Raw genomic sequence first — 16,082 nt, 5'->3', positions numbered from 1 at the left:
TATTGAGGTTCGCTAGCCAGCTATTTTCGTCCTAACGTAACGTAACGTAGTCAACACTGCTAGCTAGCCAGCTAGCCACCGAATAGCAGCACTGTAGAAACGATTACATTACAACGGAACGACTTGATTAGTGTAGTGTTAGCTAGCTACATAGTTGTCTTTGCTATCTTTGTATCTAAGATAATTGTGTAGTTTTGAGTAATTATCGGTTAGCTAGCCAGCTATTTTCGTCCGCCGCGCTGCCGTTCTCCTACCTAGTCAACACTGCTAGCTAACACTGCTAGCTAGCCAACTTCTACCGAATAGCAGCACTGTAGAAACTTACATTACAACGGAACGACTTGATTAGCGTAGTGTTAGCTAGCTACATAGTTGTCTTTGCTGTCCTTGTATCCAAGATAATTGTGTAGTTTAGAGAAATTTAGAGAAATTGTCGAGGTTACCTAGCCAGTTAGAGGTTACCTAGCCAGCTACACTTTCAAACACTTTTTTTTTTGCAACGTAAGCTTAACTTTCTGAACATTCGAGACGTGTAGTCCACTTGTCATTCTAATCTCCTTTGCATTAGCGTAGCCTCTTCTGTAGCCTGTCAACTATGTGTCTGTCTATCCCTCTTCTCTCCTCTCTGCACAGACCATACAAACGCTTCACACCGCGTGGCCGCCGCTACTCTAACCTGGTGGTCCCAGCGCGCACGACCCACGTGGAGTTCCAGGTCTCCGGCAGCCTCTGGAACTGCCGATCTGCGGCCAACAAGGCAGAGTTCATCTCAGCCTATGCGTCCCTCCAGTCCCTCGACTTCTTGGCACTGACGGAAACATGGATTACCACTGATAACACTGCTACTCCTACTGCTCTCTCCTCGTCTGCCCACGTGTTCTCGCACACCCCGAGAGCTTCTGGTCAGCGGGGTGGTGGCACTGGGATCCTCATCTCTCCCAAGTGGACATTCTCTCTTTCTCCCCTGACCCATCTGTCTATCGCCTCCTTTGAATTCCATGCTGTCACAGTTACCAGCCCTTTCAAGCTTAACATCCTTATCATTTATCGCCCTCCAGGTTCCCTTGGAGAGTTCATCAATGAGCTTGACGCCCTGATAAGTTCCTTTCCTGAGGATGGCTCACCTCTCACAGTTCTGGGTGACTTTAACCTCCCCACGTCTACCTTTGACTCATTCCTCTCTGCCTCCTTCTTTCCACTCCTCTCCTCTTTTGACCTCACCCTCTCACCTTCCCCCCCTACTCACAAGGCAGGCAATACGCTTGACCTCATCTTTACTAGATGCTGTTCTTCCACTAATCTCATTGCAACTCCCCTCCAAGTCTCCGACCACTACCTTGTGTCCTTTTCCCTCTCGCTCTCATCCAACACTTCCCACACTGCCCCTACTCGGATGGTATCGCGCCGTCCCAACCTTCGCTCTCTCTCCCCCGCTACTCTCTCCTCTTCCATCCTATCATCTCTTCCCTCTGCTCAAACCTTCTCCAACCTATCTCCTGATTCTGCCTCCTCAACCCTCCTCTCCTCCCTTTCTGCATCCTTTGACTCTCTATGTCCCCTATCCTCCAGGCCGGCTCGGTCCTCCCCTCCTGCTCCGTGGCTCGACGACTCACTGCGAGCTCACAGAACAGGGCTCCGGGCAGCCGAGCGGAAATGGAGGAAAACTCGCCTCCCTGCGGACCTGGCATCCTTTCACTCCCTCCTCTCCACATTCTCCTCTTCTGTCTCTGCTGCTAAAGCCACTTTCTACCACTCTAAATTCCAAGCATCTGCCTCTAACCCTAGGAAGCTCTTTGCCACCTTCTCCTCCCTCCTGAATCCTCCTCCCCCTCCTCCCCCCTCCTCCCTCTCTGCGGATGACTTCGTCAACCATTTTGAAAAGAAGGTCGACGACATCCGATCCTCGTTTGCTAAGTCAAACGACACCGCTGGTTCTGCTCACACTGCCCTACCCTGTGCTTTGACCTCTTTCTCCCCTCTCTCTCCAGATGAAATCTCGCGTCTTGTGACGGCCGGCCGCCCAACAACCTGCCCGCTTGACCCTATCCCCTCCTCTCTTCTCCAGACCATTTCCGGAGACCTTCTCCCTTACCTCACCTCGCTCATCAACTCATCCTTGACCGCTGGCTACGTCCCTTCCGTCTTCAAGAGAGCGAGAGTTGCACCCCTTCTGAAAAAACCTACACTCGATCCCTCTGATGTCAACAACTACAGACCAGTATCCCTTCTTTCTTTTCTCTCCAAAACTCTTGAACGTGCCGTCCTTGGCCAGCTCTCCTGCTATCTCTCTCAGAATGACCTTCTTGATCCAAATCAGTCAGGTTTCAAGACTAGTCATTCAACTGAGACTGCTCTTCTCTGTGTCACGGAGGCGCTCCGCACTGCTAAAGCTAACTCTCTCTCCTCTGCTCTCATCCTTCTAGACCTATCGGCTGCCTTTGATACTGTGAACCATCAGATCCTCCTCTCCACCCTCTCCGAGCTGGGCATCTCCGGCGCGGCCCACGCTTGGATTGCGTCCTACCTGACAGGTCGCTCCTACCAGGTGGCGTGGCGAGAATCTGTCTCCGCACCACGTGCTCTCACCACTGGTGTCCCCCAGGGCTCTGTTCTAGGCCCTCTCCTATTCTCGCTATACACCAAGTCACTTGGCTCTGTCATATCCTCACATGGTCTCTCCTATCATTGCTATGCAGACGACACACAATTAATCTTCTCCTTTCCCCCCTCTGATAACCAGGTGGCGAATCGCATCTCTGCATGTCTGGCAGACATATCAGTGTGGATGACGGATCACCACCTCAAGCTGAACCTCGGCAAGACGGAGCTGCTCTTCCTCCCGGGGAAGGACTGCCCGTTCCATGATCTCGCCATCACGGTTGACAACTCCATTGTGTCCTCCTCCCAGAGTGCTAAGAACCTTGGCGTGATCCTGGACAACACCCTGTCGTTCTCAACTCACATCAAGGCGGTGACCCGTTCCTGTAGGTTCATGCTCTACAACATTCGCAGAGTACGACCCTGCCTCACACAGGAAGCGGCGCAGGTCCTAATCCAGGCACTTGTCATCTCCCGTCTGGATTACTGCAACTCGCTGTTGGCTGGGCTCCCTGCCTGTGCTATTAAACCCCTACAACTCATCCAGAACGCCGCAGCCCGTCTGGTGTTCAACCTTCCCAAGTTCTCTCACGTCACCCCGCTCCTCCGCTCTCTCCACTGGCTTCCAGTTGAAGCTCGCATCCGCTACAAGACCATGGTGCTTGCCTACGGAGCTGTGAGGGGAACGGCACCTCCGTACCTTCAGGCTCTGATCAGGCCCTACACCCAAACAAGGGCACTGCGTTCATCCACCTCTGGCCTGCTCGCCTCCCTACCTCTGAGGAAGTACAGTTCCCGCTCAGCCCAGTCAAAACTGTTCGCTGCTCTGGCACCCCAATGGTGGAACAAACTCCCTCACGACGCCAGGTCAGCGGAGTCAATCACCACCTTCCGGAGACACCTGAAACCCCACCTCTTTAAGGAATACCTAGGATAGGATAAAGTAATCCTTCTAACCCCCCCCTCCCCCTTAAAAGAGTTAGATGCACTATTGTAAAGTGGTTGTTCCACTGGATATCATAAGGTGAATGCACCAATTTGTAAGTCGCTCTGGATAAGAGCGTCTGCTAAATGACTTAAATGTAAATGTAAATGTAATATGTTCCGGGATTCGTCCGATGGCATTGAGGAGTACACCACATCAGTCACTGGCTTTAGCAATAAGTGCATCGAGGACGTTGTCCCCACAGTGACTGTACGTACATACCCCAACCAGAAGTCATGGATTACAGGCAATATTCGCACTGAGCTAAAGGGTAGAGCTGCCGCTTTTGTGTGTGTGTGTGTGTGTGTGTGTGTGTGTGTGTGTGTGTGTGTGTGTGTGTGTGTGTGTGTGTGTGTGTGTGTGTGTGTGTGTGTGTGTGTGTGTGTGTGTGTGTGTGTGTGTGTGTGTGTTAATGTGTGTGTGCGTGCGGGTGTCTTTGCATGCATGCTCATGGGTGTGTACTAAGTACAGCATATGTTTAAATATCCTAATGCAAGCAGAACTCAAGGGAAGCAGAGGATATAAACGTAGACATGCCATCAGTAAATGTTGTCACTCTAATGCTATGTAGATATGAATTTTGTAGTGAACGGTCTATCTACTGTGAAGATTTCTGTATTGAGACTACTGTTCACAGCATTCAGTTCAATTTAGCCTCAAACATACCTTCCTTGCCAGTCGTCCTCCTGTCTGAGATTCTCTACTGATCCCTTCAATCACCAAATATCTCCTTCCTGTCCACTGGGAAGTCATGTTTTTGAAAAGCTTGAATCGTTTAGATATACTTTCGAGAGTTTCCTCACTTGGTTAGTTCTCAAAAAGCTATAATTAATGCAGTATCTGCACTTGAGAACATTCATGAGAGCTTTGTTTGCTGTGTGCTTATAATTTTAATCCAAAGGAAATACTACTAAATTATTATAGTTTATCACTGAGGAGAATGTTGGATGCATTTGTGACTCGTTTCAAGAAACTAGGCGTATGTAGCACATCACTACTTCACAGGAGAGGGATTTGAATTTAAACATAGATGTATTTTATCAAAACGGGATTTTGGGCAGAAATGCCTTCTGAAACATGATATTTCATGTGCCTTAATAACAAACTTGTATTCCATCCATAAATACAAATAAAACTGTTAAATTACGAGCCTAGTCGGTTTAGCCACCGAAAAAGACAGGAACCATCCCACTAGCCATGATTGGCTGAGATAATGGATGGGATGGACATGCCGGGAGATGAATTTGGATTGGTCTGCCATGTAGCATGCTTCTGTCTGTAACGTGAGCTGTTCAGTATGTGTTGATAGTCCTTTCTACCACGCAGTTTTTGAAAGATATGACGTTAGCCATCGAGAACTACTTTTCTCGACAACATTGATGCCCTGAATTTAGCAGGCGCTATCGACAGATCAGTTGGAAAAAATTATGGGCTACTTTCTGCACACGGTCAGTGTGAACCGGAGTGACTTGACACAACGCTGGCCAAACAAGATGTATCTACAAACAAAACAGAGTTAAATGGTTACAGTCTGCCGTGAAGTGTTCATCCATGTATACGGGTAAGAGTCTAGCTATTTTCAGATTTAAGTTTCTAATTTTGTCAGAAAGTCATTTTTATTGCAGTTTAAAGTGTACTTTTAGTTAGCTAGCGAACGTTAGCTTGCTGGCTCGTTAGCTAACATTACTTGTATGACCTGTGCAGTAATATTATTTGAATAAGAAATCCATTTGCATTGCTAGTTATAGCCTATTGTTAGTTATCTAACATTGAACCTAGTTTGTTAGCTTTAGCTACCTACAGATTCCTAGTACAGCTATGACAATGTTTGTATTGATAGTAGTATGAGTTTGGATTATGCTGGTTCATTATTTAGCTAGCTAGCTACCTAGCTAGCTACATGTCTAAACAAAAGACTCCACTTTGGCCGGATTATTACATGACCCATCTAATTAGCCAGGTGTGTCTGGGGGTGATTACGGCCATCTATTGTATTTCATGAAGAATAGTGACCCATCCACTTAGCTAGATGTGGCTGGGGGGGTTGATATAGCATTTCCTTCACATGACCCATCAATTTAGACAAGTGTGTCAGGTAAGCGTCATCTAATAATTATAAAATACTTCTAAATTATTTTCAGCAAAAAACATGACAAAAACACACTTTTTTTAACTGTAGTAAATACTACAGTATTTAATTTGCATATACCCTGCCCATTCCCCTCCTCCATATCCCAATTTGTCAACCCATAAGTGAGAAACCTACAGTACATGCCATGTGTAGACCCTATATTGTATTATAGAAAAGAGCAGAAGCTCTGAACTATCCGTTCAGACCTACCTACCTACCTACAGGTTATGGAAAATGTGCTCTTTTAGTATTTCTCAATTAGGTTTCCTCAAGGAGAAAACCTCCACTTCTATGTCAAAGATAATAAAACAAAAACACTATAGTAAATAATACAGTCATGTCCGCAAAAACACTACAGGAAATATTACAGTCCGCAAAAACAGTACAGTCTACTACAATCCGTAAAAACACTACAATAATTGCTATAGTATATACTACAATTTTTATTTAATACAGTAGTTGTACTATAGTTAACTGTAAATACTATAGTATAGTCCCTGAAATACTACAGTATTCACTGTAGTGAAAAAATACTAGTATTTATACCATAGTATATTATAATATTTTTCATGTGGGTGTGGAGAAAGAATCACCCATGCTCACCTTCTTCAGTCTGCCACTCCTGGTTCCGATAAAGGCCACGCTGTAGCCATTATAGACGTAGGAGATGACAGAGGTCAGCCTGTCCCTGGTCTCAGTATACACCGTCAGGCCAGCTACCAGCTGGGAGCCCCCAAGGGGCTGGTTGATATCCAGCCCACAGAAGTGATCATCGATAGGCACAGGCTGCAGAGAGAGATGGGGGAAGACAGGGAGAGATGGGTGAGACAGAGAGCAAGAGAATGAGAGTAAGAACTCTCGAAAAGACTGCTGTAAAAATCCTTACATATTTGCTACACACAATTACAAGGCCGCAACTTCAAAAGTTATTGGGGCTGTTACATTTGTAAACAATGCCAGGACAGTGTGTTTTGTTGAGCAGTTTAATTGCAGAACGCCATGTGTTTTGTTCCGGTTTCTGTGATTTAAATCGCTTGATCTGACATCACACAAATACACAGTCCCAGAGATGTCAGGTTTTGATTAAGCATCAAAGAGGCTCGCATGCTAAGCAGTCCTGTTACATCTAGCACAACCCACCTCAAACATCCACTAATGGCCTGTCAGACAGAATAGAAATCTCGCTTTTTAGGGCAACACATTTGTACTTTCATTTCCTGCACCTCTCGAGAGTATCTATTCTGCTTTCTTCTGCACTGGAACAGATGGATGACATGGGTAAGAGGCAGTATATGACTATTAGCAAAATAGGATCTTGGAGGCAATGGTGGAATCAAAGTGGTTGGGTGAGAGTTGCTGAATAACAACCTTGATGGATGTCCTTGTTACCGTTTTTCTGAACGCTGACAGCCTCATATCACACAGAGTTACAGTCACAAATGGAAAGAGAGAGAGTGAGAGAGAAAGAGAGAGAGAGAGAGCCTGAGCCTCTAAATGGAATCAAAGCGACATACAAAACTCCTCTGATTAGCATTGTACATTCATCTCCCCCACTTACTCTACTGCTCTTTTGGAATATAGAAACGGTGAATGGGACTCTTCAGCGGGATTCTGGCTACTGTTAGTGTAATCAAGGCTGTGGGGTAATCAAAGAGCTTCAAATATTACATTCTCTAACCTGTCAGCTCCACTGTCTGAATAATGTGCATGTATACCACATCAGAGGAGCCAATGCTGGTTGGCCCCAGGCTAGCTGGATGTTAATGAAGGGACTGGATGCAGAGCCCTCTTCAGGGGTTTAGCTACAGGTACCTACCGCCTTGGTACACTGCACGTCCTTTCCCAGCAGCCAGTGCAATTCCAGGTTGCCCTCTCCCTGGTAGCAGGACTGCAGGCGCTCTTTGATGCGGGCGTTGACGTCTCGGATGGTAAAGATACACAGGGCGGAGTTGTCCAGAGGCTTGTGGTACTGCTTCTGACCCTTGGTGAACACAGCAAAGAGGATGTCATCCTGGGCACTGATGTTGAAGGACCTGGCCAATACCTTCCCTGCCTTAGACAGGTGGGCGGCCTGTAGAAGGCGATACTCCTCTCCCTTGTGTACACAGCCCACTGGCAAAGACACATACGAGTGGAACTTTGTGTCCCCTTTGCAGAGGCGTATGATGCGGGTTGTGTAGAACAGGTCACCAGGGGAACTGCCAGCTGGCATCCCATTCTCTGGGGTCTCTGGCTGCACGGTCAGGAAGTAGACAAAGTTCCCGCTGGCAAAGCCGTAGATGTAGTAGATGTCAAAGCGCGGGACCAGAGCTAGCGTGTCAGAGGGGATCTTAATGAGAGAGGAGACAAAGTCTGTGTGGAGCTCGTAGTCCAGCATGGCAGAGGACTCTGGGTCGCGGGGCAGCTTACGGCTGGAGATGGTGGGGAAATAGTCCTGCTTCCCACCCACGGCTGTGCCGATGAAAAGGGAGCCGTCCTGGCCCTGCGAGGAGGGCACGATGACACCATACATGGTGCCTGTCTGGTTGACACTGGATAGGTAATGCTCTTTCTTGTGAGTGGGCTCTACCAGGATAAACAGGTCGTCCTGTCGCATCAGCTTGCAGACTCCCTGGTAGAGGCTGCCACAGGCCAGCAGGCGGTTGTGGGAGTAGTCTATGAGCAGCAGTTTGTTAATGTTGTCAGTGGATGCTAAGGGCTCTGAGCAGGGCTGCACTATAAGAGGAGGGTAGCAGGCGTTGTTGTCGTACTCAGGACCTGTGTCGTGGGAGACCAGAAGTGTCAGGTTGGCAGACAGCTTGTAGATCCGGTTCACAGCACCAACATAGAGAACACCAGTGGTCTTGTGCACTGTCAGGTGGTTCAGGGTCCACTCTCTCCTCTCTGACTGGAAAGTGTTGACGGAATGACCTTGGCCCATTGCTAGGGAGATAGACATCAGGACCAACAGCCACCACGTCAGGGCCCATGACTGCTCCTTAGTACGGCCGCAGTAAGTGCATCCTATATCCAAACAGGTCCCCATCCCCATAGGGCTTCTAAGAGATGACAAGTCCAGACAAAATGTCTAGTGCTGTAGGGCAGGAATGAACAAGGCTGTACTCAGTCAGTTGATATCCTCAACAATGGTCTTCACATCATCCTGAAATAGAAGATAAATAAACCGAACATGTTATCTTTCATAAACCTTTAGCAAGGACTCATAAAACAGGGTTTTATTCATTAAATGTTTTGATTAAAATAATTATATGAATAACCTCCCTCCAATTTTACAAGGGTGACATTTTACAATGACAAGAGTTTTCCATTATAAAAAACAGGACTAAGAGATACAGGCCAGAGACAGCACAGAATCACACTGAAAAATTGCATCTTGAAAAGGTTTCACCCTTGTTCTTCTGCTCTGCTTTCTCAGACACAACATACATCAACGGAACATGGAATTGCAGTAATCACTTCACAGTGTAGACCTCCATCCCCACTGCAATCAATACATTGGGCTAGATTAGCAGGAGAGGTGTTCTCTCTGCTTCCCCTATCTGCAGGGGCTCATTCTCTCTGTGAGGTGTTCTCTGCTTCCCCTATCTGCAGGATAGGATCCAAATGTATTATTATGCTTCCATGTATCCAGTTCCCTGTTTTCTTTATTCCCCTCCCTCTTGTTCTCCTAAATAGTCGAATCCTCCAGGAATTAGTCACTCTCTCCAGCGCGGCAGACATTCCTAAATTAATCAGGCTTTTTCCAGGGATGGCGAGAATCATTAGGGATTCAAAGTCAGGCAGCATCAACCCTTTCGCTTCCTCGGTTAATTTCATTAGCATAGTTTATGTAGATGTTTCAACCAGGAGAAAAACAATGACTCTAGAATATTGCATGGAATGGATGGATGGATGAGTGGATGGATGGATGGATGAGTAGATTGATGGATGGATTAGAGAAAGGAGAGTGAAAGCCTTGAAAAATCATGTTATGTATGACTTTCTTTCTTTTCACAATCTACTGATCATCATGTGGTTTATGCTTTAGTTTGAGTTCACATCTGTCTAAATTAAAACATTTCTCACATTGATTAGTCAAGATAACCTGGTTAGTCACTTTGGACCTGGAGAACAAATGGCACGTTTACCAGGCATCCTGTTTATATGAGTCCTTATGTTATGCTGGTGAATGAGGACCCAAAAGCGACTTAACAGAAACAGAGTCTTTATTCCAGTCTTAAACAAAAACGATACTCCTGGATATTATCTTAGGAAAATACTAAACAGGAAAACTGAAATCCTCTCGTCAGTAGAGAGGAACGACTGGAGACGCGACCACAGACTGCAGGTCGCTTCGGGAAGGCACAGGCCGTAGCTGACATAGACACCTGCTCACACGCAGCATCTGAAGAAGGCAAAAACACGACAGGGCGGAACAAGGACACAGAACAGCAAACATCAAACAAGGATCCGACAAGGACAGAAGCGGAAAACAGAGGGAGAAATAGGGACTCTAATCAGAGGGCAAAATAGGGGACAGGTGTGAAAGAGTAAATGAGGTAGTTAGGAGAATGAGGAACAGCTGGGAGCAGGAACGGAACGATAGAGAGAGGGAGAGAGGGAGGGGGAGAGAGAGGGATAGAAAGAGGGAAAGAACCTAATAAGACCAGCAGAGGGAAACGAATAGAAGGGAAGCACAGGGACAAGACATGATAATCAATGACAAAACATGACAGTACCCCCCCACTCACCGAGCGCCTCCTGGCGCACTCGAGGAGGAACCCTGGCGGCAACGGAGGAAATCATCAATCAACGAACGGTCCAGCACGTCCCGAGATGGAACCCAACTCCTCTCCTCAGGACCGTAACCCTCCCAATCCACTAAGTACTGGTGACCACGTCCCCGAGAACGCATGTCCATGATCCTCTGTACCTTGTAAATAGGTGCGCCCTCGACAAGGACGGGGGGGGGGGAGGGAAGACGAACGGGGGCGCGAAGAAAAGGCTTGACACAGGAGACATGGAAGACAGGGTGGACGCGACGAAGATGTCGCGGAAGAAGCAGTCGCACAGCGACAGGATTGACGACCTGAGAGACACGGAACGGACCAATGAACCGCGGAGTCAACTTGCGAGAAGCTGTCGTAAGGGGAAGGTTACGAGTGGAAAGCCACACTCTCTGACCGCGACAATACCTAGGACTCTTAATCCTACGTTTATTGGCGGCTCTCACAGTCTGCGCCCTGTAACGGCAAAGTGCAGACCTGACCCTCCTCCAGGTGCGCTCACAACGTTGGACAAAAACCTGAGCGGAGGGAACGCTGGACTCGGCGAGCTGGGACGAGAACAGAGGAGGCTGGTACCCAAGACTACTCTGAAACGGAGATAGCCCGGTAGCAGACGAAGGAAGCGAGTTGTGAGCGTATTCTGCCCAGGGGAGCTGTTCTGCCCAAGACGCAGGGTTACGAAAAGAAAGGCTGCGTAATATGCGACCAATCGTCTGATTGGCCCTTTCTGCTTGACCGTTAGACTGGGGATGAAACCCGGAAGAGAGACTGACGGAAGCACCAATCAAACGACAGAACTCCCTCCAAAACTGTGACGTGAATTGCGGGCCTCTGTCTGAAACGGCGTCTAACGGGAGGCCATGAATTCTGAACACATTCTCAATGATGATTTGTGCCGTCTCCTTAGCGGAAGGAAGCTTAGCGAGGGGAATGAAATGTGCCGCCTTAGAGAACCTATCGACAACCGTAAGAATCACAGTCTTCCCCGCAGACGAAGGCAGACCGGTAATAAAGTCTAAGGCGATGTGAGACCATGGTCGAGAAGGAATGGGAAGCGGTCTGAGACGACCGGCAGGAGGAGAGTTACCTGACTTAGTCTGCGCGCAGTCCGAACAAGCAGCCACGAAACGGCGCGTGTCACGCTCCTGAGTAGGCCACCAAAACCGCTGGCGAATAGAAGCAAGCGTACCCCGAACGCCGGGGTGGCCAGCTAACTTGGCAGAGTGAGCCCACTGAAGAACAGCCAGACGAGTAGAGACAGGAACGAACAGAAGGTTACTAGGACAAGCGCGCGGCGACGCAGTGTGAGTGAGTGCTTGCTTTACCTGTCTCTCAATTCCCCAGACAGTCAACCCGACAACACGCCCCTCAGGGAGAATCCCCTCGGGGTCGGTAGAAGCCACAGAAGAACCAAAGAGACGGGATAAGGCATCAGGCTTGGTGTTCTTATTTCCCGGGCGATAAGAAATCACGAACTCGAAACGAGCGAAAAACAACGCCCAACGAGCTTGACGTGCATTAAGTCGTTTGGCAGAACGGATGTACTCAAGGTTCTTATGGTCAGTCCAAACGACAAAAGGGACGGTCGCCCCCTCCAACCACTGTCGCCATTCGCCTAGGGCTAAGCGGATGGCGAGCAGTTCGCGGTTACCCACATCATAGTTGCGTTCCGATGGCGACAGGCGATGAGAAAAATAAGCGCAAGGATGGACCTTATCGTCAGAATGGAAGCGCTGGGACAGAATGGCTCCCACGCCCACCTCTGAAGCGTCAACCTCGACAATAAATTGTTTAGTGACGTCAGGAGTAACAAGGATAGGAGCGGATGTAAAACGCTTCTTGAGGAGATCAAAAGCTCCCTGGGCGGAACCGGACCACTTAAAGCACGTCTTGACAGAAGTCAGAGCTGTGAGAGGAGCAGCCACTTGACCGAAATTACGAATGAAACGCCGATAGAAATTAGCGAAACCGAGAAAGCGCTGCAACTCGACACGTGACTTAGGGACGGGCCAATCGCTGACAGCCTGGACCTTAGCGGGATCCATCTGAATGCCTTCAGCGGAAATAACAGAACCGAGAAATGTGACAGAGGAGACATGAAAGGCGCACTTCTCAGCCTTCACGTAGAGACAATTCTCTAAAAGGCGCTGGAGTACACGTCGAACGTGCTGAACATGAATCTCGAGTGACGGTGAAAAAATCAGGATATCGTCAAGGTAAACGAAAACAAAGATGTTCAGCATGTCTCTCAGTACATCATTAACTAATGCCTGAAAGACAGCTGGAGCATTAGCGAGACCGAACGGCAGAACCCGGTATTCAAAATGCCCTAACGGAGTGTTAAACGCCGTTTTCCACTCGTCCCCCTCTCTGATGCGCACGAGATGGTAAGCATTACGAAGATCCAACTTAGTAAAGAACCTGGCTCCCTGCAGAATCTCGAAGGCTGACGACATAAGGGGAAGCGGATAACGATTCTTAACCGTTATGTCATTCAGCCCTCGATAATCCACGCAGGGGCGCAGAGTACCGTCCTTCTTCTTAACAAAAAAAACCCCCGCTCCGGCGGGAGAGGAAGAAGGCACCACGGTACCGGCGTCGAGAGAAACAGACAGATAATCCTCGAGAGCCTTACGTTCGGGAGCCGACAGAGAGTATAGTCTACCCCGAGGGGGGGTGGTTCCCGGAAGGAGATCAATACAACAATCATACGACCGGTGAGGAGGAAGGGAGTTGGCTCTAGACCGACTGAAGACCGTGCGTAGATCATGATATTCCTCCGGCACTCCTGTCAAATCACCAGGTTCCTCCTGAGAAGAGGGGACAGAAGAAACAGGAGGGATAGCAGACATTAAACACTTCACATGACAAGAAACGTTCCAGGATAGGATAGAATTACTAGACCAATTAATAGAAGGATTATGACATACTAGCCAGGGATGACCCAAAACAACAGGTGTAAAAGGTGAACGAAAAATCAAAAAGGAAATGGTCTCACTGTGGTTACCAGATACTGTGAGGGTTAAAGGTAGTGTCTCACATCTGATACTGGGGAGAAGACTACCATCTAAGGCGAACATGGGCGTGGGCTTCCCTAACTGTCTGAGAGGAATGTCATGCTTCCGAGCCCATGCTTCGTCCATAAAACAACCCTCAGCCCCAGAGTCTATCAAGGCACTGCAGGAAGCAGCCGAACCAGACCAGCGTAGATGGACCAACAAGGTAGTACAGGATCTTGATGGAGAGACCTGAGTAGTAGCGCTCACCAGTAGCCCTCCGCTTACTGATGAGCTCTGGCTTTTACTGGACATGAAATAACAAAATGTCCAGCAGAACCGCAATAGAGGCAAAGGCGGTTGGTGATTCTCCGTTCCCTCTCCTTAGTCGAGATGCGAATACCTCCCAGCTGCATGGGCTCAGTCACTGAGCCGGTGGGAGGAGATGGTTGAGATGCGGAGAGGGGGAACACCGTTAACGCGAGCTCTCCTCCACGAGCTCGGTGACGAAGATCTACCCGTCGTTCTATGCGGATGGCGAGTGCAATCAAAGAGTCCACGCTGGAAGGAACCTCCCGGGAGAGAATCTCATCTTTAACCTCAGCGTGGAGTCCCTCCAGAAAACGAGCGAGCAACGCCGGCTCGTTCCAGTCACTGGAGGCAGCAAGAGTGCGGAACTCTATAGAGTAATCCGTTATGGATCGATCACCTTGACATAGGGAAGCCAGGGCCCTGGAAGCCTCCTTCCCAAAAACTGAACGATCAAAAACCCGTATCATCTCCTCTTTAAAGTTCTGATAATCGTTAGTACACTCAGCCCTTGCCTCCCAGATAGCTGTGCCCCACTCCCGAGCCCGACCAGTAAGGAGTGATATGACGTAGGCGATCCGAGCTCTCTCTCTTGAGTATGTGTTGGGCTGGAGAGAGAACACAATATCACACTGGGTGAGAAAGGAGCGGCACTCAGTGGGTTGCCCAGAGTAACATGGTGGGTTATTAACCCTAGGTTCCGGAGACTCGGAAGACCAGGAAGTAGCAGGTGGCACGAGACGAAGACTCTGAAACTGTCCTGAGAGGTTGGAGACCTGAGCGGCCAGGGTCTCAACGGCATGACGAGCAGCAGACAATTCCTGCTCGTGTCTGCCGAGCATTGCTCCCTGGATCTCGATGGCAGTGTTGCGAGAATCCGTAGTCGCTGGGTCCATTACTGTTCGGATCCTTCTGTTATGCTGGTGAATGAGGACCCAAAAGCGACTTAACAGAAACAGAGTCTTTATTCCAGTCTTAAACAAAAACGATACTCCTGGATATTATCTTAGGAAAATACTAAACAGGAAAACTGAAATCCTCTCGTCAGTAGAGAGGAACGACTGGAGACGCGACCACAGACTGCAGGTGGCTTCGGGAAGGCACAGGCCGTAGCTGACATAGACACCTGCTCACACGCAGCATCTGAAGAAGGCAAAAACACGACAGGGCGGAACAAGGACACAGAACAGCAAACATCAAACAAGGATCCGACAAGGACAGAAGCGGAAAACAGAGGGAGAAATAGGGACTCTAATCAGAGGGCAAAATAGGGGACAGGTGTGAAAGAGTAAATGAGGTAGTTAGGAGAATGAGGAACAGCTGGGAGCAGGAACGGAACGATAGAGAGAGGGAGAGAGGGAGGGGGAGAGAGAGGGATAGAAAGAGGGAAAGAACCTAATAAGACCAGCAGAGGGAAACGAATAGAAGGGAAGCACAGGGACAAGACATGATAATCAATGACAAAACATGACACCTTATTAATCTAGGGTAGGGAACATTGATCAACATTGATGAGGGAGAACTGGTGGCTCCATACTTGCACTCACTTCATCCCAGTCAATTATAGTAGTAATAAAAGTGCCATGCGCGAAGGAAAGGACTGTAAATTAGGAGTCCACATCTGCCTGCACTGCACCCGCTCCTTTCGTCTAAGTCCCAGCAACTCTGGAGGCTTAGCCAAGCTGGCTCTCTAAGGCTGTGGAGCCCCCACAAGCCACACACTCTGTCCTATCTGATTCCAGACCAACAGCTCTCTACTGTAGCCTCTTTGCTTCACAAACCATTCACCTTCCCAGTAAAATGGTACGGAAGCATTTGGCCAGCTCAAAGCCTTTAGCTTGGAAAGAATTGCCTTCTTGGTCCTAGGTCCCCTTAAGATAGGAAAATAGATGATTTATCTCAATGAGACGTCCTGGTTAGAGTAAAGGTTAAATAAAAATGGTAATGTGTGTCCTAGAATTGGACAGAAGTGGCCATGGCTGCACTCCATTGCTAACTACTAACAGGATGTCTGGCAGTGTATGTTGTGTATGAGCCAGGGAAGGGGGGGAAAGACAGGACTGGAGGATTGACACAGTGGTGTCTGGGATCTCTCCAACTCCACTCGTGTCTCATCTCCATCTGTCTCTGCCTCAAAGATATCAGGGGGGAAATCACTGGAGTGTTCCTTTTTCCTCTGGTCCCTTTGGCAGACAGACACACTTTGTGTATTCTTTCCCTGTTCTCTAAAACATACAACACATACCACCTTTGCCACCGGTGCTGAAAGAAATCCTAGGGGAAACACTTTACTGGCA

The 16,082-nt window shown here is 48.4% G+C and overlaps 1 protein-coding gene across 1 annotated transcript in view; it reads right to left on the bottom strand.

Moving 5' to 3' along the window:
• The window catches only part of LOC120020574 (plexin-A2-like), a 61,318-nt gene extending 52,684 nt beyond the window's left edge, over positions 1-8,634 (bottom strand). The window contains exons 1-2 of the mRNA XM_038964281.1: positions 7,531-8,634; positions 6,318-6,500 (exon numbers count right to left, since the gene is read on the bottom strand). Coding sequence (XP_038820209.1) covers positions 6,318-6,500; positions 7,531-8,634 — 1,287 coding nt within the window. The remainder of the gene's footprint in view (positions 1-6,317; positions 6,501-7,530) is intronic.
• Between the last annotated feature and the right edge of the window lie 7,448 nt (positions 8,635-16,082).

Source organism: Salvelinus namaycush, chromosome 2 (assembly GCF_016432855.1).
Source record: "Salvelinus namaycush isolate Seneca chromosome 2, SaNama_1.0, whole genome shotgun sequence".
NCBI classification, from domain to species: Eukaryota; Metazoa; Chordata; class Actinopteri; order Salmoniformes; family Salmonidae; genus Salvelinus; species Salvelinus namaycush.
This window is presented reverse-complemented; position numbering and strand designations above follow the sequence as displayed.